This window comes from Hippocampus zosterae, chromosome 8 (genome assembly GCF_025434085.1).
Source record: "Hippocampus zosterae strain Florida chromosome 8, ASM2543408v3, whole genome shotgun sequence".
Taxonomy (NCBI): Eukaryota; Metazoa; Chordata; class Actinopteri; order Syngnathiformes; family Syngnathidae; genus Hippocampus; species Hippocampus zosterae.
The window spans coordinates 14,212,654-14,238,705 of NC_067458.1; the positions used below are offsets into that span (position 1 = coordinate 14,212,654).

Below are 26,052 nucleotides of genomic sequence, written 5' to 3' on the forward strand. Positions count from 1 at the left end.
ATTGTACTGAAAGAGCCCGGAGAGGCTCAGACAAGGCCAAACAACGCTTTTTGTGCTCACTAGGTGATCAAATCTGACTGGCAGCAGCTTGGCTCTGGATGTCAGTTGGCACCGAGTCAAAGGGTGAAAGTCATGTGATGTCACGACACCGCACAGTATTTGCATCGTGAAAGTGACTTTTAAACATGCCCCGTACAACACTGCTGAACTTTCAGTTGAGATCCTTCACAGGAGCCGTATCCACAATTGCGCTTTTGCAAAGACAATAAGATTTGGTTAAACCCTTTTGTGTACCCTGCAACCAATAACATGATATGCTGTCCACTGACGTAACCGATGTACCTGAAAGGGTTTACTGAATTGTTTATGAATACTGTACTGTAGTAATGTAGAATCATACTCTCACTTTTCAATGTGCCCATGTTTGATCCGTCATTTTTTTTTGTGTGTGTGTGGGGCGGCGGGGTAGTTTAATGTCCAACGTAAAGCTCTCGCTTCCTACGTACAATACAGCTGCAGTTGGCGAGCAATCAAAGCATACTCATTGAAATGAATGCAATCAGAGCGAAATGTCGCTGGGTGTTGTTTGTGTTGAGTGCAAAACACGCTCGGAGGAAAAGCTCCCAACTTTTCCTCCGAGCGTGTTTTGAATATGCGAGGCTCCAACATATAGCTAATTAGTGTTGGATGAGCTTTGCTTGACCTTCAATCAGAGGATTATTTTCAATTCCACTCTTGGAGGTAAACACTGCCTGCAGTGTTTATTTTATTGTATGCCATTGGAGTGCAATACTCTGCACATTGCTCTGAAGTTGTTATTGAGAAAGTACGTTTCTTCACAACCACTGAGTGCTTCAGGAGAGTTTTTGGATAGTTTAGATGTGCTCCGGAGACCCAACGGGAGACTGAACAGACCACAACAAGAGGGAGGGAATTAGGGCTGCAGCTGCACTGGAGTGATCTCAGTGATCATTCTCAACACTCAAGCCAGCAGTGGATCAGTGCGCCGGTTTTCCTCTCAGGTCTCGACCTGAGGAAGTGATATATTTGCTCTCTACCCCAAAAGGTCAACACGCCAAGTTTGTCATTGTCACAACGACACAAAGATGCAAGAAGAACACTTTGTTTTTCCATGTCATGTTGACTACCAGGAAATGATGCAATATGTTTTATCCTCACTGCCCACCATTACTTGACAAATGATGACCTTAAAAACACCATCTAAAATGTTTGCCTTGTAACGCTCTGTTTTGGTGATTGTTGTCATTCAAGATATGTTTTGATCGTCATGGTGCTGCGGTGCAAACTTGACTCATATTGTAATAAATTGGCTGCCATCTTAAGCTGTAATAAAATGGAGTTCTTTGACTTATGACGAGAAAGTGGATTATACCCTGGACTGTTGACTGCCATAAATAATGTGCGTCATATAACAGAGATAATTTAATTCAGTAACTCTTAACTCGGTCTCTTTGTAAAGGCAGACGTTGTATTCCATCGTGTGTATTGTGACAGCGTTCCTAATATTGGGGCCAGCTCTACATACCTCCACTCAATGCGTAAGTGCTCATGCATGCAGATGAACATGACGGACGATGCGGCTTTTGTCCAAGTTGTCCCATTCCCATGTTTAGTATCTGTTTTCCATATTTTATCTTCACCTCCCACTCCTCGGACAGATCCGATGTCTCCTGGCCAATTTCATCGAGGGCGATGGCTCCGTGTGCATCGGAGCGTCAAACTCAGTTTTCCATCGTGAAATGTAAACAAGCAATTCATCAGTCCGGGGCCTGCGTGTTTTATGAGTTTTGCTGACATCACACAGATGATCTCAGCAGTGTTAATGACTGTGGGGAAAACTTAATTAACCGCAGACCACCCGACGGTGTCACTTGCAATTGAGATGGAAACAATAATATCCTAGTATCCGGTGACATTTTTGGGGGCTCTCCTCTGATACACATTTAGCCACATGCATCAGCGCGTTTAATTGTTTTTTATTATTTATTGCGTTTTACAGCGGTGAAATTGTTTTCACAATTGTGTGACAATTGAGAACTGAAAGGAGTGTGTTTAAAAAGTGTTGTAACGTGAGCAATTATCATTGGGTGTTTTGGTTTCGCACTCCTTGGATTTGCTGTGTCATCAGTAAGGGAATGAGGAGTCATGGCGTCGGGCAGAGTCCTCATACCTCGAAAATCATCACCTTTCCAGAGACCCCAAACAGCCCCTTTGTTCAATTAACTAACATGAGCAAGCAACATCTTAGATTGGTCAGGAATTTGTCAATACTGCACTACACCCACATATGTAAACTGACTTATAGTACAGACTAAAACCAATTTACCAATTTATGACATACCAGTTTTTGGCCCATCACCTTCACAGGGGACGGCTCGTCTGCCTCACAGTGCTATGGTTCCGGTTTCGGACTTCGGTTCGGGCCTTCCTGTCTGCGATTGACATGTTCTTTCTGTCGACCAGTTCAAGGTGCCACAACTGGGATAGCTACCAGCTCAGCTGTGACCTTAATCAGGATGAATGCTATAGAAAATGAATGCATGGTTTACCTGTACAAAGTACAGCATTACATTGGGAACAGTTTGACCTTTGAACGGAAAAGAAATGGTTCCATTCTTTCCATTCTTTGGCTGTCCCCCAAAATAAGAGCCTCTCTTTAAAGTCATGTCAAAGTGATTGAATTTTTTTTTCTTTGATTATAGATCACTTCACTCAGGTACTGCACTGTGAGCACGAGTGCGTTAGAGATCTCGCCACCCGGCCGGGTCGCCTATCGCCCATGGAAAACTATTTGCCGCAGCACTACGACTACCTCCAGTTCGCCTATTACAAGAGTGAGTCCTTGAACTTTGTCTGTACAAAAAGAAAGAATATTGTGTGGTTGCTGAACCTGTGAAACAAAGTTCGCTAAACCTGCCATGGGTGTGTTAATGACCTTTAAAACACCCAAAGATGCATTCGGGAGAACCATTTGTGCAGGAGAAATGAACTGCGCCCTGTCTGACAGAACTGCCGGTTCATGAGACAAATTTAATTGCTCATGTAAATTTTCACACCTTCTAAAAAGACGAAATAGATTTAGTTCATGAAATCTTTCAAAAGCTTAATACGTTGGAATATCAAATACCAGATAATTATTCCGACGTAAATGGGTTTACCTTTCAATCCCTTCATTTATAATGTCAAGGTCGTCCTTCAAATATATTCCCCAATTTCCGTCTTCCCCCCCCCCTCCTGCCTTCAATAAAAATGAAAAACAAATAACAATGACAACTTCCAAAACTTGACCCTCCGAGAACCCTTAATTCATTGAATTTCAAACATTTAAAATGCTCTATTAGGCAGCACTGAATAACAAAAATATCCCCTTGGGGACTAATATGTAACAACAAAACCGTCACATCAACAAAAGATGCTGCTTCCAAACAAGACTAAATTTTAACATGTGTCCAAGAAAATATAAGCATAATCCTACACAGCGCTCTCAGTAGGTTGTCGACTATCAATAAACAAGAAGCCTGTCTACATCATCAGCCTTTAAGAATGCCCAACCAAGACTTCTGGAGCGCCCAATCATTTTGGGGGTGTCCCTGTGGTGAATTAAAATTTTGTGACGCAATCAGTCACATAAAAAATGAAATCGCTCACACGAACAGTTACAAGGAGTCACATTACAGGATAACTAATGACTGAAAAGTACATAATGTGCTCTACTTGCTTAATTAGTTCATTAAGGCATACCTGTTAAACTACTGGCACAACATCAATTTTTAATGTTCTGAATGACGAATTCATACATCGACGGCCCTATTTTGCGCATGGGTGGAGTTTTCATTCTTTTTGGAATTTTCATCAACAAGCCCAGGTAGAAATGGCCGTTTGCGACGTCGTGAGAGTGAACACTGGCGGCTTGTTTAGCGACAAATGGAAGCGGCTCCTCTCATCAGTGCAGGAGAGGTGCGTTGTCTCCAAGGAGACACGTTGGAGTCCATACAGGAGATCGGTGCAGGCAAGGTATGCTAATAAGGAACAGCAAGAAGATCTCCACTTGTTTCTAACGTGTGTGACAATTCCCAAGCACGATAAACCAGACATGCCCCCGCACCAAAATGAATTTACGGCATGAAATAGATCTATATTGCACCATACTGAGAGTTATTTGTCCCATTTTGATTTCCTAAGGATTTTTTCTTACCTTATTTATCTAATTATTCAGCTTGCCTCATTTATGTAGAAAGTCAACATGTTTTAAAAACGATTCTCAAAGTGATAACGTGTAGTTCTACACCACCGGCAATAAAACCGTGGCAACAAACCTTTTGATTCGGCTCTTGAACGGCAACTGATAGGAAGGGACAATATGTTAAGTTTACGATCAAAATATCATCGTGGCGGGACTCAGTGTTAAAATGACCTAAAAAGAAAACTAAGCAATGTCCAAATTGTGACTTTTCAAAAGTCACTCAACAGCTGTGTTGATTGTCGAACACCCTCCAGTTGCACTACGTTGGCCACCACTCGGCAGCCCCCTCATTGGGTGGACGTTCCCTCATTGAAACCTGCCTGTGAGGTTTCCCGGGCGTCTGAGCTCATATCTCCGGTCCGGTACTGAGGCGAGAAGGCACAGCGGACCGCAGCAGATGCGCCGTGTCATCCCAGACAGGAAGACTCTGGTTGACCCTGCGTCTTTTACTAGCTTGGAAAGAATGCGATTTGTGTGCGCACTGATGAGGCGAAGGTGCACGTCTTGGATGCCTGACGTCAGCGTGACTTGACTCTGTAGTCATGTGCCCTTTTATTCACTCTCTCGAGCAGAGCTTGCTTGATTGCACTGACGGTTTGGAAATGATAATCAGCTGGAGACATGATGGATTTCCCCACATCCTATCTTTCCGGAGCTGTGAAAAAAACCCCAACTCATGTTCTTCCTGTTTATGTCTCCGCAGTGGAAAAAGTGGAGGAGGCGCTGCAGTGCGCACTCGCCTACCTTTTATTCCACGAGGGAGAGCAGTTCATGACGGACAACGTTGACTTCTACAAGGAGGTGCTGGGACGCGACAGCGCACCACGAGAGGTCAGATTCGGTTGCGTCTGTGGTTGACGGGGACCTGCTTCCGGAATTCAGTTTATTCATAAACACAGCACTCTTTGTTTCTATCGTCACAACTGATTGTGCTTTGCCCAGTGGCAGTTTTTCTAAGGGGAACGAAAATTAATTCAACTGCTTTGGTAGCGCCTACTTCCTCGGAAAACAAATTCATGATTCATTAAACTGTAACACGATCTTGGGTGTTTATTTAGTGCAGCAGTGCATGTCAGCAGAAGTACTTGGAGCCATTTTTTTTCCAGGTTGAGTCACACATTTATGATTCGATGTTGCGAGGCAGAATTCCACAAGGATTTTTTTTTTTTTTAATGACAGGCTAGGGGCTGCCTCTGGATAGAGACACAGCAGGAACAGGAAGTGATACAGACACACACTCAGGAAATTGCTCCCCCAAAACCATTTTAACTATTGCCAGAGATGCAGATTCTTACATCACGACTTTGTATTAGATATAAATTGCACAATAAAAAAAAAGAGTACTATCTGCTGGATCTGGTGGGCCACTGTCCCTCCTGCCAAATACTGGACCACCAGGGTACCAACCACAATGGGAGGATACCAAAAAGATGGATTTGCTTCAACATGCTATGGCCGAGGTTGCCATTCAGTCAATTACCCATGCAGCTAAACTATCTTCTCACCTGAGAATGTGTTTCCTGTTTTTCTTCAAATTTAACTGCAGACAAATTTTGGCACACAAGCGCTCTCAGCTTATTCTTGAGCATCACTCTAATTGAATAATAAGCTCAGACGAGTGCTTCGGGTTTTGACTTCAATATCAGTTTGATCATGTGATCTTGGGTGTGGGCATCCAAAGTAGATATTCAGCAGCCCTCCAAGAAAAAGTTTAGATTTGAGAAAGAAGGAGACGACAGGAGTCAGTGGTGCATTTGCTTCCATTTCTTGGCCACAGATGTGAACTCACCATCTGGCTGGGGTTTCCCCTTTTACATTTTGTTTTTCACTCGTACTATAGATTGACCTCGCATCTGGAAGAATTAGCCACTTTTGCCTGTTGTTATTATATTCAAGGCAACATATTTCATGCTCTCGGCTGTTCGGTCATTAGAAGCCAAAGGCGCATAGCATAATATACGTTCCGCTCTGGACGATCAGTGACTCCAACTCACTGCTGATGATTCGTCGCTTCCGAAAACGAATGAACTGCTTTGGCAACTCAAATGATGCCGTTTTAAGTTACGTTTCCTAGAAAACCTGCTTCTCATTACTCATTAGTGTGTGAATGAGTGCGTGTGCATGTGTGTCTTGCAAATTGTGGCTTTTATGTTCCTATTCTTTCTAGCCCCAAAGTTCCAAATTCAGAAGTCTCCCCTCTCTAGCTTCAGTGAGGTCAAGTACAAGGCTGCAGATGTCCGTGCCAGAAACAAGTTGCCTCCCTGTCAAATAACCGTTAAGGGAAAAATCAAAGAGGCAGACCCGCAGACGTCTCTGGCACAATTTAGAGGCTGGCTCGATCAAGATTTAAAATAGCTTCAAAGAAAAAGCAACTGGTTGCCCCTGTTTCGCGGTAGCTGCCGCGGTCGAGGAAAATTAGCAAACAATGTTCTCAACACATTGTTCATCTCCAACAGGATTATATTTGAAAGAGGGAATAATATTTTGGGTAGGTCTGTTTCGATGTTCAACCGTATGGGTGTTTGCTCAAATTTCCAAAGCCAACATATTGTTCTTCTTTAGACCGCAAACCGGTTCAGACGGAATCAACAGCACCTCTGCTGAAGCGACAATTATCTTCAACCCGAACTCCTACTGGTGCAAACTCATCAACAGCCATTTGTCCTCTTTAAATCATTCACTCCCAAAGACGTTTTTAAACGTCTTTTCAGACTTGGTCTAGAATTGGCTGGTACTGAATGAGTTAACATTTTCATGCGCAAATAATGATAACGTGTAACCTGATAACTTGATAAGCTGTCCACTGTGATAACCGTTGTCTCCGAAAGAGTGTATGTGAGCGTGAGTGGTTTCGTGCAGTCAAATAAAAAGCAGACAATGTCGTGTTATTTGACTTATTTGAGAATTTCACAAACTGTATTAGCCGGCTTTCCTACAGGTGCAGCGTGCGTGTGTGTCAAAAGCAAAAGCAAACACTCTTCCTGTCAATCTTCAGTCAGTCGCAATCCACATCAAAGCAACGCCAGTTGCCGCGGAAGCATTCCACTCCTCTCTCATATAGGGTCAGAAAAGTGGGAATGAAACAATGGCAGACGGAGATGAGAGAAGCAGTTGCATGCCAATCGCAAAGGTTTCCTGGCAGTTTGAGACGATTTCACCTGCGATGGCGAGGGGATTGGCATGAGATTCAGTTAGGAGGAGAGAGGTTATATTTCCCTGCTTCACTAGTCTGTATAATTGAAAACTTTCATGCACCAACAATGATAACCTGTAACCTGATAAGTTGCCCACTGTAGTGACCGCTGTCCCTGAAAGGATTAAAAGCACTAAATTGGTCAACAAAATCCAAATGTGGATTGTCCCCTGACCATGAAAAAAAAACCTTCAAAACATTGTGCAAAAAGTAGTGAACCATTAAACAATCGGAGGTGTTTATTCCAAATGAAAGTCAAATGAAGTTCTACTGTAAATGATACAGTGCATGTTTCAGTCATCCTGAAATTTTTACCCAGTAGCTGAATACCCCAAAGTTTTTGCGGCTTGTGTTTGTGCATTTTTAACTTGGGAGAACTTGGCCCACAGATAGGGGGAACAAAAAAAAAAAATAAATAACCTGAAGTGACCTCTGTGTTATGTGTGTCCGCAGGAGGCTGCACGATACCTGAGGAGGCACAAACAAGAGCTGGAGCTTCTTCTGATTGGAAGTCAAACCATGGGTGTGAACTTCACTGAAGCGGTATGTGGGGGTGTGTGCCACTTCTCCACCTGTAACTTCAGACTCAAAGCTCCGAGACAACTTATGAGTTGTCCCTTTGTTTATTTTGGCCATTGAGAGTTGCTTTTGAAAGCAAAAAAAAAAAAAGAACGTGAACAGGCAGTTTTTTGTACTCAATGACATCTGCTGAATGTTTTGGGGTTTTTTTTTTGGAAAGCCAAGCACTTCTCTGTTGGAGCTGACCCAAAGCAGGCTAACAGCTTTCTGGCACAGTCAAGATGCAATCTTTGCTTCTTTTATATATTGTTTTTCTTTTTTTAAGTGAAAGGCGACACCTGGTTGGTCATATTCACTTTTACTTTTATGAGTTTCATTTTATCCGTCTCATAAACATTGCCTGGTCTTTGCAGAATTACTGGAGAAGCCCCGGTGGGAGAAACGACTCCACCAGGTATTTGCTCACATCTTCATATTATAATGCTTTCATAGGGCCACAACATTAGGTACACCTGCACAATTTGACAAACCTCCATATGAGAGATATGTCACAACTTTTAACTTGGATGGCTTATGATAAAATATACATTAAATAGATATAAATAAATATACATTAAATATGTATAAGTTTATTATGATGTTACCAGTTATTTCTTGTGAATTTACCTATTGATGATATTTTTGCTTTTTATTGTCAAATCAAGTTACACATTTATTCACATACTCGTTCCAATTTTTTGTTGTAAAATTTCACATTTATTTTCACAATAATTCTTGATTTTTTTTTTTCATGTGAGATTACAAATCTATTCTTATAAAAGTTTGACTTTTTCTTGTAAAATTACACATTAATTTTTGTAAAAATGTAACTGGTTTTATATTGCAACATTGCTACATTAAACAAATTTGTCCTGATAAAATTACAATTCTCATTAAATTCAGACTTTTTTTCCCCCTAGAATATCACCAATTTTTTTCTCTAATATTCTCACTTTTAGTCTCGGAAAATTCTAAATTGTGCTGTTAATATATTCATATTGAGAGAATTGCAACTCAGTTCTTGGAAACAAAAAATGCTTCAATGTTTTTTGGTGTTACATTTTTGCTGTTGTTTTATTTTTTCGGTGTGGCCCTAATACTGTACTCTTTCGTCACATCACGCGGCGAGGTGTTTCTAATTTTGATTCAAAACCTCCTTGCTTTCGTCATGAGCTAAAACATTACAAACGGATCTCGGGGTGATCCGGTTCTGACAACCACGACATTAAACAAACGGATAGAAATCGTGACCTCTTACGGGCTGTTAGCTTTGCAACCTTTCTGAGCACGTCACAATCAAAACCTTTTCTTGGAAGACAGAATTTGTGATGCATCTGCTTTAGCGGTTCTTATGTTGTATTGAATGAAATTTTTCATGAATGGGAAATGGTCGAATGACATTCAAAATGGTGATGAGTGGTTCAACAAAATAACATTCTGTATGTTGGGTTTCTTCGGCAGGATTCCCTCCGGTATAGATGGCGAGATGGTGGATGTTGCCATGCCAGAGAACAAGAACGTCAATGTGTATTCATCGCAGCATCTCAAAGAAGGTCACATTTCTCTCCCGGCGCCTTTTCCAGCCCATATCGACGAGCTCCTGCCAAAACCATCTTTGTGTTCTGTACAGGTGCGCCGTTGCTAGACGGTGTTGAGCTGCCGCATGACTCGTTGGGCATAAACGGGACCGAGCGGATGCTGGTGGATGGCGTTTTAACCGAGGACGAATGCGCAGCGCTCCAACAGATGGCGCAAGTAAGGATTCGAGAACAAGGGGCGGAGTTACATGGTTGCCCTTTCACCGGCCATCCCCGTGTCGAGAAGAGATAAACGTCATTCTGTGGAGCAGATCATTCATTCCATCTTCCCGTCAGTTCCACACATTCGCGTTACGCTAAGGACTTTGGATGCTCCGCTATCGTACATTCAAATTGACCATGGATCTAAATACATGTTAATAGTATTGCGCTGCACACAAAATATCAAAGAATCTTTCATAACAGCCATTTATTGATACAGTACTTAATAGGCATTAATCACGATGATTATTTCAACACAGTAGCAGACATTCAGTCATTGTTTTTCATACAATCCACAATCAGGGTTACTGAAATAAAATGCACACATACAGCTACCAAACTTGACCAACATGGTTACAATACAAGCCGGAATAAGGGGTGACAAATTAACAGATTGCCGCGTCATTGTGCTTCTACGGTACGATTTCAATTCATGAGCCATTCTTCGTCACTATGCAAAATGGCGTCGGCTGTCCGACAATAATTGATCGCTGTGATTGGCTGTTAGCTAGCTAATCGATGGAAGTAGACGACGAGACACAAAAAGAAAAAGACAAACGGATTATCATCAGGTCATCTTTGGTGAGTTTTTGTCACCCTGGCCACCCGAGTGAAAATGTTTGTCTCCGCCCCTGCTGAAGAACTAGAACATTTTTTTTCCATGCTTATGATGTACGATACGGTGTATTAGTGATAACTTTAATGCGAACAAGCACAATCGAAAATGGTTGAAAGGTGGATTTTAATTTTTCTTTTTTTTTAAACTCCGCTCTCTGTTAGACGATCACGATGGCAGGAGACGGATACAGCGGCAGGTCATCTCCTCACACCCCCAACGAGAAGTTTGCAGGGGCCACCGTGCTCAAAGCCCTGGAGGTACCCAACCGTGCAGAATGACTGAAACACATTTTTCATTCTCCATTCGAACTTCAGCACACAGTGCTCACGAACATGTCTTCCTCTATAGTACGGCTACGAGGGCAGGGTGCCCATGAAAAGCGCCCACCTCTTCTACGACGCCAGCACGCGAGTGAGAAACAACATTCTGTCCCACTTCATGATCAACACCACTCTGTACTTTTCCTACACTCACATGGTGTGCCGCTCGGCCATCACAGGTTAGTTGTTTTGTGATGCGTTTGAACCTACGGGGTATTGGAATAAGTGCATTCCTGTCCACTCACCAGGCAAGCTTGCCTTTACAAAGATGATCACTGGTTGACACGGGCTATTAACTTTACGTGAAGCTTTTAGCGGTGCACCAAAACTAAAAAAAAAAAAAAATTAATAATTTTTCCAAAATTGTTTTTAGAAAAATGATTAAAAAAATGTAAAATCTTTACATTATTGTGTTTTTTTAAACACTCCTGAACATTTAATGTGAAGACATTTTCATGTAATTACTATGAAAAAGGATGTTTTTCAAGAGTTACAGTAGTTATAAAACTATGAAGAGAATTTAAAAAATATTCCCGCCATAAAAATGAGATAAAGCTTCTTTTTAAATTGTTTATTTATTTATTTTTACATGGCAGATAGAAACACCATAACTGGTATTTCTATGACAAAGGGTTTTAAAAATTAGAGGAAATAGCCTGAGCATGAGAATGAGGTTTCCACACATAGCCCGGTGCACATCTGCCGCACAGTTCTGGTTTTGAATTTGGGCTGCGGCTTTCCTGTGTGAGGGTTGCGTTATCCTCTTGCGCTTGCTTGCATGGGTTTGCTTTATGTTGGTTAATTGAAGACTCTAAATTGCCCATGTGTGTGAATATACATGTGGCATGAATCTGTAATTGAGACGTTAAGAGCGGAATATCAGCACTCTACTTTTAATCTAAATAACAAAGGTAAACTTTCAAGAAATTATTTCAACCTAACCAAAGGCTAGTTTAAATTCAGCAACCAGTTTTAATTGTTAAAAAGAGAAAAAGGGAGTGTGGGGAACTTGCAATCAGTCTGTTTATACAATACAGCATTGCCAAAAAAGAGCTTGTGGAAAACACATTGAGCCAAAGCCATTTTTAAACTCATGGAAACGCTATCCGTGTTTTTGTCTCGGATGTTGACAGGGCAACAGGATCACAGGAATGACCTGAGCCATCCCATCCACGGTGACAACTGTCACCTGGACCCAGAGGCAAATGAATGCTGGAGGCAGGCTCCTGCGTACACCCATCGGGACTACAGGTTAGCGTTGTCACAGTACCAAAATTCGGACTCTGAATATTATCCGCACAAAGTACCTCGGCACATGCACTAAAACAATACCACAACACACATAACATTTATATGGAGGATCGTATGTATAATTCAGGACATGTTACATATTATATATGTACTGCATGTGTAAGCGTGTTGTTTTAGTTCCGCGGCACTTTTTTAATGCAAGTACGCCGTGCAACCCTACCGCAAGTATGCTCAATGCCCACATTTGTACAAAATGCGCCTGTGTTTGAGTGAGTGATGATCAAAGTAGTCGATCCACACAGTGTAATCCAGTACGGCGTCCCACATGTTCACTCGCCTCTGGTGGTGTCTCCCTATTCTTTCCAGTGCACTACTATACCTCAATGGGGACTTTGAAGGTGGCGAGATCTTCTTTACACAATTGGACGCCAAAACTGTCACAGTAAGTTGGTTTGCGTTTGCCAAAGTATCATCTGGACGAAAAGACTGCTTGTGAGCATGTTTGGAGATCTTAAAAATGCCTTGTGGCATGTTTCGATTGTCGAGTGGTCGTCTTGCAACCCAGAGGTTGTGAGTTCAATCCCTGGCCCTTATGACCGTGTCGAAGTGTCCTTGAGCAAGATACTGAACCCCCCTCCCACTCCCCAGTTGCTCATGATGCCCCATCCTCCATAGCTTGAATGAGGGGTCTGTGTTTAAGAGCGCTGAGCAACAGATACAGAACCATTAAATTATCGTTACATTCCCCGAATGGTTTTACAATATATTTATTAAAAATTGGGATTTAATCATTTCATCATAATACACGTGATGTGATTGACACTATAATTCTTTACATCAATTATTACTACATTTTTTGCATACACTAAATGCATTACTAATGTGCAGCGTATTCATTTCCAGTATTTTATTTCACAATGGGGCAGCCCGGTAGTCCAGTGGTTAGCACGTCGGCTTCAGAGTGCAGAGGTACCGGGTTCGATTCCAGCTCCGGCCTCCCTGTGTGGAGTTTGCATGTTCTCCCCGGGCCTGCGTGGGTTTTCTCCGGGTGCTCCGGTTTCCTCCCACATTCCAAAAATATGCATGGCAGGCTGATTGAACACTCTAAATTGTCCCTAGGTGTGAGTGTGAGCGTGGATGGTTGTTCGTCTATGTGTGCCCTGCGATTGGCTGGCAACCGATTCAGGGTGTCCCCCGCCTACTGCCCGAAGACAGCTGGGATAGGCTCCAGCACCCCCGCGACCCTAGTGAGGATCAAGCGGCTCGGAAAATGAATGAATGAATATTTCACAATGTAAATTAATTGTCCCCATAAAAGTTTGTAAGTTATCTTTTGTGTGTGTGTGTGTGTGGTTTTTCTTTTTTTTTTTTTTTGAAGCGATGTAAGCATGAAATTTGAAGTGGTTGGGCATTGATTTGGTCCGCCTCGTCTCCAGGCAACGGTGAAACCCAAGTGTGGCAGGATGGTGGCGTTCACCTCCGGCAGGGAGAATCCGCACGGCGTGAAAGCCATCACGGATGGGCAGAGGTGTGCTTTGGCTCTGTGGTTCACCTTTGACCCGCTTTTCAAGGAAATGGTACGCCTTTTTTTTAAGTCCCTTCTTTGTATGTTTACGCGATAGCAACTTTTCCCAAAAACGTTCATCAGGAATTAGACATACCCAAGGAGAAAGCAGTTTCTCTTTCATTGCTTCCTAAGCAGAGACGGGCAATGATTGTGCGCTGATTATTTGTACAGGAGAGACTGAAGGCAGACGAGGTGGTCGAAAACTGGATCAGCAAGTCTATGGGTGATGGTCTCGACATCAACCCCAAAGATGAACTGTAGACGTACCCCTACACCTTATCTGATTGTTGATGACATTTATTTATTGGGGAGCTTACCTTTGAATCAGAAACAGATCTATTTTTCTACTTGTATTTCAATTGCAGGGTCGATGATATTGGGATTGTGTGTGTTTGTAGGGGTGGGGGGGCTGTTTTTTGTGGGTCTGCTGGAGCGTGCTCTTGCTGTTTTTTTGTGTTCTTTTATGACTCACTGATCTGTGAAAGTGTCAGATGGGAGGTTTTAGTTCCTGCTTTAGGCTATTTTGAGTTCAACATATTGGTTTGTAATGTGGATACACACGATGAGTACAGTACATCGTGACATCAATGGTCAGTAATACTTGACAAACAGGTACTTTCCAGGTCCAAATCAGTTTTGTTTTCATTATTTTCATGCCAATAATTGTTGTCCTCAAAGTAGACAGTGCACTGTTTTCTCCTTTAGATTGTTTTTTTTGTTGTAACTGGCACTATTTTAAAGAGCTGTGTTCTGAATATTATATGTATTTATAATAATCATGCACTCGGTACTTCTCTCTGTCAAGTTTGGGGAAAATGTGTCTGTATTTTATGTTGTGATTTTATTTATGTTTTAATGCGTAGACAGCTGCTGCCACGACTGTCTGCGTTTCATATGGGAAGCTTTTTATCGTAAAAGATTAATCTTTCCTGTTTCAAGGAATATATTTGAGATTTGTGTTGATATACAGGTGATAAGACAGAGTCATGCACTGTAAATTCAATGGGGGGGGTATGTATTGTTTGTTGTTCTGCAGAGATTCAAAGAGCTTTAATCCGATTGGGCGAGGTTCTACACTTTGGGTTTCACTGATATTTAATGATGAAATGCACAAACTTGTATGTTTACAGGCCCTAATAAATTATAGACGGTTAGTGTCGGTAGGTCTTTTTTTTTTTTTTGCTTACTCTCACATGCAGACTCACATAATTGTGCTGGAACACAAATTGCTCCTACAGATTCAGATTTAATAGTCATTTTTGCATCTGTAAATGCCATGTGTCAACACAAGTTTGCTTTTTAAGATAAATAACATTGCTGTTTTTGTCCCAATTGAAATTCTGACAATAATGTACACGTGGAATGCTGAGTGGTCACTGTGGTGGATGTGCTTTAAGAAAACAGTGAAGCAAAACCTGAACTAATTTAAAATATAACAAAGAATATCAACAATACAAATTCAATTTTCCATAACAAGACAGGTCATCTTTCTTGAGAACATCTCAGCAACTAAAGTATAAAAAAAGATTTCATAATACTGAATTATCAAAATACAGATGGCCCTGGCTGCTGCAGTACTTTAAGTGTGAAACTACACTTCTACTCATCAATAAGACGATTCCGCACGCGAGTATAGAATGACTGTCTTATTGGTGATTTTCAAAACTCGACTTCAAAAAAATCATGAGATGCACTCTTAGGCCAGAGTCATAGGCACGTGTCATGCACTAGCATCCTCCTTACGAAGGATATTGAATAATTACGGAACAGCGTTAAAACAGCCATTTGAGCATTTATTCATCCAAACAAGAAGGAGCCAAAATCCTGGACCTCTGCACTGTGACGACATGCTAACTAATGCATGCATCCAAACTAATGAATTGAAATTCAGATGCAGCTTTTCAACGTATTAATTCAAAATTACAAATTAAAATGTGAATTATTCAGTTAAGTTTCTGGTGGGACAGATTTCAGCCAATAGATATTTAATAAATGCTCAAATAGATGGTCTGTGCTAAAGACTAAATTACACAGAGTATTTCTATGAAAACCCCGATAATATAAACAATGGGGGGGGGGGGGGGTTGTACGTTGTTTATTGCAGACCGTTCCAAACCTGGAAAATGAAGGGCGTTGGTCGACCCGCTTCAGAAGTGACAGGTGAGCTGATCGGTAAACCTGAACGTCCTGGTGTCGCTGGCCGTGCACAGCAGATCGCGCATGCGCCGCGCCCGCCGCTCCTCGACCACAAACCTACGCGACCGCTCCCGAGCCGCCCGTTCCTCCGCCCTCTTCTCCGCCCGCTTTCGGTTCAGCCATCTGAGGGAGGACGCACAGGTCAAAGTAAACGCTTGTGTGTTTTAAAAAAAAAAAAAAAGACAGCGACAGACGACGATGATCTCACAGCTTGAAGGCACGTTCGCACTCCTCTCGGCTTCGGAGGAGATAACCGCCATCCTCCTCCAACCTCTTCAGCTGCACGAGCTGCTTCTCTCGCTGTTGCTGCTCCTGTTTCCTCTGCAGCCAGTGCCGGAAAGCCTCCGGTTCACTGGAGCCCTTCTGCAGAAGAAAACACACTTTTAAAAACACAATTGTTACAAATGTTACAAACTTTTGAGGGTTGGTTTTCTCCTCCACATTTGATTTGGTTTTATTACTGATTATTTACTGTTTTACTTGTTTTGAAGCGTAGTGTCGTGTTATTTATAGCTTTCGCCCCCCCCCCCCCCCCACACACACACACCCCTGTGGTGATTACCTGCAAATTCATTTTCTCCATCTCCTGAGCCTTGTGGATTCTCCTCTCTTGCTGCAGCTGCTCTCTCTTTCTCAGCAGCCAGGCCTTGAACGCCAAATCGTTCTCCTGCTTTTTCTGTTTATCTTCCTCCAGCTTCCTCTGCTCGGCCTGGCACCATACGTTAGCGGGTACAGTATTTGAATAATTGTACAAAACCGTCAACCACTGCTTAGTTGTCGGGTGGCACATATGATTTGCTTTGGCGCCATCTGCTGGCATTTTGGTGCTAATACAATGATTTAAAATGGTCCGCAATGGATATTTGAACATATACAACAATACTCATAGGCATATATTGTTTTAAAAAATAAATTTTAAAAATGATTTCAGCAACTAAGTCACTTACAGTAGTCGCGAAGCGCTTATTCGTTTGTGTCTTGCGTGAATTTTTTATATTATACTGCTCTCTAACGGCCGAGCCGCATACACCAAAAGCAATCGTGTTGGATTAATCACAACGCGCAACTGTTAAATTCTTTATGCTCTAAACAAAATTCCAATGAAGTTGGGATGTTGTGTTGAACAAAAGTAAAAACACAATGACTTGCAAATCATGTTTAAACTATATTTAATTGAATAAACTACAAAGAAAAGATATTTAATGTTGAAACTGATCAAATGTATTGTTCTTAGCAAATAAGCCTTTGCACGTTTAACATATAAAATATTTTTCCCCCTTAGAAATGAATGGAAATGACGTTGAATCTATATTTATAGTACAGTAGCTAGAATTGTTGTGAATTTGATTTGTTTTGGAAGGGTAAATGTAATTTCAAATAATTTCAGGTATTTGCCATTTTTTTAAAAAACTCACATTTTTTTGTTATTTTATTCATTAAAAAATTAATTTTGGTTTTAGTTCATTTTCACCCTGAACAAGTCTCGGCCCTAGCTCTCTCTGAATAGTGGGGATTAACGAGTATCGCTACCTCTCTGGCCATCTTCTCCTTCCTCTCCTGGACCTTGAGCAGCAGTTCCTTCTGATGAGGTGATAGCTTGAACGTGGCCTGGGAGGGCACCTCGCTGGCTGACTGCACTCGCCTCTTGGTTCCTCTCTTCTGACCTCCTCTGTGGCTATGGCAGGCCGAGCTTGGCCTTCCCGGAGGTCGGGGTGCTCGCATGCGATCGGAAGTAGCTCCGACGGGCAAGTGAGTAGAGGGGAGGGAAGTTGGGCTCTTCTTGAGGCTGCCTGTGTGTTCTGGTGTGATTGGAGGGAGAAGGCCTTGACTCTCCACCTCTTTGAGGCTGACGAGGTCAAACCTGCCATCTTTTTCCACAAGGACCCTTCCTTCTTTTGGCCCTTCATCTCTCATCCCACCTTGACGCTCCTCTCGAGGGGACAGTTTCAGCTCAGACAACCTCCCTGACACTTCAATCTCTGCGTCATCCACCTCTCTGGTGTCATTTTCCGAATGCAACAGAGGCACTGCTAAGGTAACCAGTGTCTCTTTAAACTGAAGTCGCCGCCTGCGGCTCAAATTTGGAGCTTCTTGATCCTGCAGTTCCTTGTTGGCTTGTTGGATTTTCCCCCGGATGTATTTCTTTTCCTCATCCGTCTGCTCACCCACACCCAAAGGAGGCGGTGTTGCATGAAAGGACTTATCGAGGCCGTCTCTGTCCAAATCGTACTCGAGTGGGTCCATCGGTGAGGGCCACCTCTCCTCATCGTCCTCTTGCTCATCAGAGTCGTTGCTTCTCTCCTTCACTTTAAGTTGTTTCTCATCCTCGGCCAGCTCTTTGTCAATGTCCGCTTCAATGTTGTCATAGTTAGGACCCTGTGTGGTGTTAATATGCATTGAGTACAGGGGTGAACAAACTTCTCCATGACTATTTCTTTAATTCAAATCATTTTCCCACAATATTTAACAGACTCCGAACGAACGGATGGGTCATATCCACCTAATCTTATATATGGCTGTTTTTTTTTACTCCGCCGCTAGTCGCACTATAGACGTCTCCCAAACATGCTATTTGTATATAGTAGTTTTTATTGTAAAGCCCTTATTTATGGCTTCTAATATAACGAGAGGTGAGTAAAGGAAGCGTTAACATTGTGACTCATGAATATGAGAAGCATGCTATTATGATCCCTCAAACACCAATTAGGTAAGTTTGGATAAAATTTTCAAACATTTCCAAGCTTTTTTTTCCTTCTTAACAATAATTGAGTTCTACATTTTTAAGGTATGAAAAAAAAGACTTCTGTGTAACGGACAATGGTCTCTAACGGATGATCCTCTCTCCCAATCAGACCGTTAACTCGAGTTTCCACTGTAGTCCAAATTGTACAATTTTAGCTGTTCCACCGATTGTCGTTGGCAGTCCAGTGTAACAGTGTTTGTGTTCGCGTGTTCATGAATATTGCACCACAGTGAAAGGATGTCATTACTGTAGAACAGTGTGTCAGCTGCTGGGTTTCACTTACTTGCTCCTCACTCCGACTTTCCTCACTGATCAGCCAGTCCAGATCCTTCTCAAAGTCGTCCTCATACACTTCCTGGGATTTCGTGCAAACCACCTCACTCATGATCTACCATCAGGAGAAGATCAAATACTGTACTAATATATAGAGTGATAACAAATAGTTTTATTTAATTAGGGTTAATACTGCTATCGTATGCCATTCATTTCATATCGTGCTTATCATGTTCAGGAGTGTGGGAAGGCTTGAGCCAGCTGAGTTTAGGCGAGACATAGAAAATACTGATTCCATACCACTGGTAAGAAAGTCTACTTTGTGAACCGCTACATTGCAAATGGCCTGGTTATGTTATTCCTCAAGGTTTGATTTTAGAATTGATGAATACATGATAGCCAAATATCAGAAATTCTGCTTATTCAGACCCAGTGTAATTGACACACAATGAAAATGCCACATGTCCTCAATGTTGTAGCATATAAAAAATAATATACATGTAGAGTATATAAAAAGTGCCATATAACACCAAATCATTATCATTGGTAGGAGTACTTATAAGAGCATTACTAAAGAAGACAATGCTGTTTGTTGGATCGTGAGATAAATCTATTTTTAAAATGATATAACACTAACGTACTTGACGAATCAATTAACATATCGTATTTCCTGCGTGAGATCATGTATTACAAACCAAGGCTACTGCAAACAGTGTTGAAGCCTGTCTGATATCTTATTCCTAATTGCTTTGGTTTGTCGGAAATGAATAAACATCGGGCTATATCATCATTAAAAGTTTGCCCTTGGGCTTTCATTGAAAGGATTTCACGCGAAACCTTATGAAGTAAAAAGAAATGTTTGTCTGTAAACTTACCATTGGTTCGTGCGTTACTATTCCCGAGGAGTGAAAATACGGTCAAACCGAACATGCAAATAAATGTGCTGCCTCTTTTCCACCATCTAAAGGTGTCACATACACACTGAGCCTGTCAGTCTGCGGGGCAACACCTGCTACGTGCACATAATCTCTTGCTGTCTGCAACTCTAAAAGCATTAGCTGTCCCGTCGCCATAGAGACTGACAACATTTACACTCGCTCATGCGCACAGACGACAATGAAAGCCCACTCGCATGAGCTGTCACCACAAAAATAATAACAATACTAATAATAAACGTTCCGGAATATCGTAACGTAAATACGGTTTTGAGTATTTATGAAATGTAATTTAATAGTTATGTTGAGAGTTTGTTTAATGACGTTCAAAACAACAAAACAAAACAATTCGATTCACAAAAAAGGTCAAAACAAAACGTCAAAACCAACACTAAGCAGGCACCTCAACACTGTTCAGTCAAATTTGTACCAATTAAAATATGTGTACGCGATTTGCTGCTTGTTGTGAATTTTACGACCAAAATCTAACTGGACACAAGTGGGCGTTTTATGTAAACAAACTAATTTTGCGCGGGAGTCCATGAACGCATCCTTAGTCGCACAGCTTTCTGGGACTTTTAGTTTGCCTATAGGGGAATGTCCAGTTGTATGTGTCTATATAAACTACATTTCCCATGATACTTCTCTGACTACGCGGAAGTACGTGCTCATTGGAGTCAAACTGTTATCTGCGAGTTTTGATAACGTTTTGTGAGTTTGTGCGGGCTCAGTAACCACCAAAGAGTTGAGTGAGGGCAATATAAAGTGTGTCTTTCCTTAAAAAAATGACCATTGTCGTATTCGTTAAGAATACAGCACAGATTACGTCGAGGCGATGTTTTAGTTCTCGTTTACATGGCCTTTCGAGAACGGGAGAGTCTCTTTCGTCTCGTTCGCCTCACATTAGTTCCTCGGCATCGGCAACATGGTCGTCCAGGACTACCGGCCTACGTTTCATGTCCCAAGGGACCGCAAGCAGGTCATCAGCCGGCAGGCGAAGCTGCAGTCGTGGAGCCCTGGCGCTGAGCGGGGCCGCTGCAGTCACCGCAGCCGCTGCATTCACGGGCTTCCTGGCCAACATCAACCACTTGCAGCGGGCCGAGATGGCGACTCTGGTACCCCGAGCGGTCGAGGAGGACCAGGAGGAAGGGGACATCTTGGCGAGGTGCCGGGGATTCATGTCTCCTCCGGTCACTGACGTCGACGTCCTGCAGCAGAGGAAAGGCGAGATGTGCACCAGGATGGAGATGCTCATCATGGAGACGCAGGCCGAGTTCTGCAAAGCTTTGGAGGCGGTGGACGGTGGGACGTTCAAGGTGGATCGCTGGGAAAGAAAAGAAGGTAGGAGGAGGCACTGTTGTTTGCTGAATAGCATTTACACATATACACTTCCAAATTTCGGCACAATGCGCTTTGGGGGGAAATTTCAGGATGGGGTGCATTTTAGGTGTAACTCTAAAATTTTGGTTTGAGTATGTTTCTCTGGCAAATAAAGCCACGTTTGACCTTCTTAAACGAAAGCATTTCTCAACCGAGTCAAACCATTCTAATGTGATAACACTCATCTTATTCAGACCATGCGTGCAGGGGCAATTACTTGTTACATTCTCCAGCATTCCCACAATTCCACATTTTCCCTAAAACAAATGTTGAAAAGAACTGAGATGTTTCCTATGTCACATATTCTTTTCACATATCTCATTTGGGACATATTTCAAGGTGTTTTCATGTTGCCCAAATGTCCACTTTTTTCAGTGCTATATCCACATTTTCCCAAATGAAATTCCTAAATTAATGCCTTAGGTTAAACACTTTTAGAATTTTTACCCAACGCTCCCCCATTTCCTAACTGGTTAAGACCATTCCAACTCAAAAATGTGCAGCTTGTTTATGCCAACTTGGGAGCTAAATTTCATACAGGCCAATAATTCTCACTTTTGCAGAATACATTTGACTGATGTTTTGCATGTATGAAACGGCATAGATGTTGTGTTTCAGGTGGTGGTGGGATCAGCTGCGTGATGCAGGATGGCAAAGTATTTGAGAAGGCCGGCGTCAATGTGTCAGTTGTGTTCGGAAACTTGACCGAAGAAGCAGCCAAGCAGATGAGGAGCAGGGGCAAGGTCCTTAAAGGGAAAGATGGTAAGCGGCGTCGCCTTCATCAACTGTTCCGGGTGATATTTTTGCATTTCTGAGTGTCACAGAAATTAACCACTGTAAGATAAAAAAAAAAAGTCCAAGTCGTTGGAGAAGCCTGGCAAGAATGAAGGACAGAAAGTAGCAGAGGAAAATAATGACATGTGATGTGTTTCTCAGGCAAACTGCCATTTTGTGCCATGGGCGTGAGCTCTGTAATCCACCCCAAGAACCCGCACATCCCCACCGTGCACTTCAACTACAGATACTTTGAGATCGAGGAGGAAGACGGTGAGCGTGTCACTGTCTGCTCCTTGACGTCAGCAGCCGTGTCTTCGTATCCATGACTCCATTCAACTCATGAATGAATCATCACCCTTGTCTCCTCTCTTCGACGCGCGTGTATTCTAGGCTCCAAACAGTGGTGGTTCGGTGGTGGCACAGACCTGACTCCGATCTATGTCAATAAAGAAGATGCTTTTCACTTTCACAACACGCTGAAGGAGGCCTGCGACAAGCACCACTCGCAATACTACGCAGACTTCAAGAAATGGTACAAAGGGATGCGCGCCTAAGGGTGTGATGTCATCACGTGGGATGCTGAGGGTGTTTCATGACTGCGTACCGCTGATAAGACAGCAGTGTAGGAAAAGACCGTTTTGACCGTGGCTATCTGATGCACTGCAAAGGGTGGCTTTTGTCAAGTAATTTAAAGTCAATATTTATTGGACAGTTTATTTTGACCCCCTCTAAATATAATGAAATCAACAACAAGAGCTGCTTTAAAATATTGCAAGATGGCTGCTGCCAGAAAGGTACTAATTTAATCATATGGTCATGACTGCGGTTACTGTTTTTTTTCCCAAATCAGTCAGTCCAAAGTAGAAATTTACTTCATACATTTTACTTCAGTATTTCAAATAAAAAATTGAAACTCATACAGACAATACATATAGGAACTAAATAATGTTTGTTGGCTGACTTTTTTCCCCCCAGACGATTGCAGGCTATTAACTCATTCACTCCCAAAGACGTGTTCAAACATCTTTTCAGACTTGGTCTAGAATTGGCTGGTACTGAATGAGTTAACAAATGATCTTTTGTCATAGCCCTTCACTCTTTCCACAAGTTACTCTTCCGATTTGTCAATTTGTGTTCTTTCAGGTGTGACCGATACTTCTACGTCCGCCACAGAGGAGAGACTCGAGGCATTGGCGGGATCTTCTTCGACGATCTCGACGGCCCCAGTCAGGAGGAGGCTTTCGGTTTCGTCAAGAGCTGCGCCCGCACGGTGGTGCCCTGCTACCTGCCCATAGTGCACAAACACCTACGTGACCCTTTCACCGCCGAGGAGAAGGACTGGCAGCAGGTGCGACGAGGAAGGTGAGCGTGTCGCTATTTGGGCCACACTGAAAAGAAAAAGCAAACTACACGGGCTTCATACTGGATTAACATTGTAGTTTTACAAGAATAAAGTCAGATTTTGAAGTGAAATAAGTTGTATTTTTTCAAGGAAAATTTTATGATGATAAAAATAATTAAAAATACAATTTCCCAGATAAAAAAGTTATATTTTCAACATTATGTTTGTACAAGAATGGTCATATTGTTAAGATAAACAATAATTGTCATATTTTGAGGACTTAAAAAATATATTTTTTGAGATGAAAAGTAATTTTGTAAGAATGAAGTCACATTCTCAAGATAACATTTTATATCTTCAACATTAACTTCATTTTGCATGGATAGTCATATTTTTATGAGAACAAGCTTTGAGATGAACATTGTCACTTCACAAGAATATAATCTAGTTTTCACAATAAAAACATTTTGGAAATGAATGTAATTTTACAAGAATTGTCTTTTCAAGACAAATGTTTGGGCACATCACCATCAAATTCTTACCAGTATCAGGATGATTGTGCCTGCTTTTGACTGAAGAACCACACAAATTTGTCACATGTGAGACCAGCGTGACGTTGTGCTTCAGGTATGTGGAGTTCAACTTGGTGTACGACAGAGGAGTGAAGTTCGGCTTGGCCACGCCGGGATCCCGAATTGAGAGCATCCTCATGTCCCTTCCCCTCACTGCCAGGTAAGCGGCGCGGTGCCGTCAAAGCTGCCGACGAGCCGCCGGCATCGCTGAGTTGACCCAGTGGGCCTTTGCTCCTCAGGTGGGAGTACATGCACGAGCCCGCCCTCGGGACCCGAGAGGCCGAGATGCTGGAGGTGTTACGAAACCCAAAGGAGTGGCTGTGAGCGCCGTTTTGACAGGTTTACGCGTCAATACGGACGGAACATCCGAACGCATACCACATGAATGCGCTTGCTTGCTGTGAATTATGTTTTGAAAAGATGTCACTTGTTTTTCTGGTCGGGTTTCTCTCTTCGGCAGTTCAATGTTTGCCTTTTGGATCATGTTTCATGCAAAGGTGGCAGTTTAAGAGGCGCTTGTTTAAAAAACAGAATACAATCAACAACAGAAATGGTACATCATTGGGTTCACTACACACAATTGTCAATGTCACTGGTACTGGGATTGGTGACCAATCCCTAGTATGCATGGTGTTAAAAGTATTCTATATATATGTATGTATGTATGTATGTATATATATATATATATATATATATATATATATGTATATATATGTATATATATGTGTGTGTGTGTGTGTGTGTATATATATAAATAAATTGATGCAACTTTCATTTTCCTTTGTTCCTGTCTCTCTTTGTAAATAAATCCCAAGATTTGTCATTTATAGTTTGGAGTTCAACTTGTATTATTTGACAGAATTGATCATTCTTAGTGCACCATGAAAGGTATGCATCTCACTCTGTAAATAAGGGGACTTAATGTATTTATTTTCAACAGTTGAACTTCACAGAGTTACAAAGTACGAATACATTCTGCACAAGTGGTGCAGCACATTTAACATAAAGACAATCTCAATGCAATAATGTCAGCTCACATTGAACTGAACAAATTTGTCTAAACCTTAACTTAGAAAAAGCAATCTTTTATTAGCGCCTCGTGTGAGACAGTAAGAGAAATGTGACACGTTTGCCATTTTTTAATATTATAAATCATTTCACAGGAGGCACGGTGGTTGCCTTGTTAGCATGTCTGCCTCACAGTGCCGAGGATGTGGGTTCAAATCCGTTCCCGGCCTTCCTGTGTGGAGTTTGTGTGTTATTCCTTCAAAACATACACGGCAGGTTAATGGAGCACTAGATTGTCCCTCGGTGTGAGTGTGAGCGCAAAAGGTTCTTCGTCTAGGTGTTCCCTGCAATTGGCTGGCAACCAGTTCAGGGTGTACCCTGCCTGGTTAAACTCGCTCGTCGGGGCCTTCAGATTAAACAGAGCAGGCCCCTGTGTGCTGTAAATGAACGGGCACATTCAGTTTGCAATAGCCAATCAGATTACGAGTCTGCGTACCAGGGCCGGCAGAATGGTTTACGTCGACACTGGACGTGCGTTCGGTGATTGGATTAGCGCCTGCTAGAGGGAGCTGTTGCTGTATTTTGACCCAAAATGGCCGAAGGAGATTGGATTAGCGCCTGCTAGACGGAGCTGTTGCTGCATTTTGACCCAAAATGGCCGAAGGAGAAGACGTTGATCTGGTTGCAGGACTACTTTCCACACATTTTTCAAGACGGACCTTCCACTGTATTTACCAATTAAAGTTATTTTACCAAGGCAGCAAGGAAACATCAGAGCAGGGCTGAGCACTTACAAGCTACGGTGCGTTTAAAAACGTTTGGGGACACTCGCGTAGATGTGCAGCTCAGTGAACAGGCACTACATTGGTGAGTAAATGAATTTTATTTTACATTTCTTCTAGTTATTTTATTTCGTTAGTATTAATGGTAACGAAATAAAATGACAAAGATACAACAATGTATCAAATAAATCAGCTCACCTGCAATTTATAATGGCGCATTGTAGTCAGCTTCGTGCACTAAAATTCGTCCAATCTCAGCTGCTCAACATTTTCAGTTATTTGGTGTTGTATAGCCTATCTCAAAATGCAAATGATCTGTTAATTTTATTTTCAAAGAATAGTTTGTTTTATTATTGTGTGGTTGGTGTCTTATATGAAACTCTGACATTGCGCAATTTATTGGACAGACTTGTTTATGATCACACAGCGTAATTTGGGTGGCATTTTCATTCATTCATTCATTCATCTTCCTA

The 26,052-nt window shown here is 42.1% G+C and overlaps 3 protein-coding genes across 3 annotated transcripts in view; 2 read left to right on the forward strand and 1 right to left on the reverse strand.

Moving 5' to 3' along the window:
* Positions 1-14,725, forward strand: part of p3h2 (prolyl 3-hydroxylase 2) — a 47,262-nt gene extending 32,537 nt beyond the window's left edge. Inside the window, exons 4-15 of the mRNA XM_052074205.1 lie at positions 2,724-2,855; positions 4,968-5,095; positions 7,911-8,000; positions 8,390-8,430; positions 9,477-9,568; positions 9,646-9,770; positions 10,595-10,690; positions 10,782-10,932; positions 11,887-12,004; positions 12,371-12,446; positions 13,441-13,581; positions 13,743-14,725. Of these exons, the coding sequence (XP_051930165.1) occupies positions 2,724-2,855; positions 4,968-5,095; positions 7,911-8,000; positions 8,390-8,430; positions 9,477-9,568; positions 9,646-9,770; positions 10,595-10,690; positions 10,782-10,932; positions 11,887-12,004; positions 12,371-12,446; positions 13,441-13,581; positions 13,743-13,832 (1,280 nt within the window). The 3' untranslated portion in view covers positions 13,833-14,725. The remainder of the gene's footprint in view (positions 1-2,723; positions 2,856-4,967; positions 5,096-7,910; positions 8,001-8,389; positions 8,431-9,476; positions 9,569-9,645; positions 9,771-10,594; positions 10,691-10,781; positions 10,933-11,886; positions 12,005-12,370; positions 12,447-13,440; positions 13,582-13,742) is intronic.
* Positions 14,576-19,867, reverse strand: ccdc181 (coiled-coil domain containing 181). Its single transcript, XM_052074206.1, has 6 exons — positions 19,659-19,867; positions 18,794-18,898; positions 17,298-18,143; positions 16,330-16,476; positions 15,976-16,130; positions 14,576-15,890 (listed from the first exon to the last, which is right to left on the reverse strand). The coding sequence occupies exons 1-6, from the start codon at positions 19,659-19,661 to the stop codon at positions 15,719-15,721; spliced, it is 1,428 nt and encodes a 475-aa protein (XP_051930166.1). The 5' UTR covers positions 19,662-19,867; the 3' UTR covers positions 14,576-15,718.
* A 493-nt stretch (positions 19,868-20,360) lies between these two features.
* On the forward strand, positions 20,361-24,453 carry cpox (coproporphyrinogen oxidase). Its single transcript, XM_052074207.1, has 7 exons — positions 20,361-21,059; positions 21,717-21,860; positions 22,035-22,145; positions 22,266-22,407; positions 23,019-23,237; positions 23,845-23,949; positions 24,029-24,453. Exons 1-7 carry the CDS (start codon positions 20,504-20,506, stop codon positions 24,111-24,113), a joined length of 1,362 nt encoding a protein of 453 aa, XP_051930167.1. The 5' UTR covers positions 20,361-20,503; the 3' UTR covers positions 24,114-24,453.
* The last annotated feature ends 1,599 nt before the right edge of the window (positions 24,454-26,052 follow it).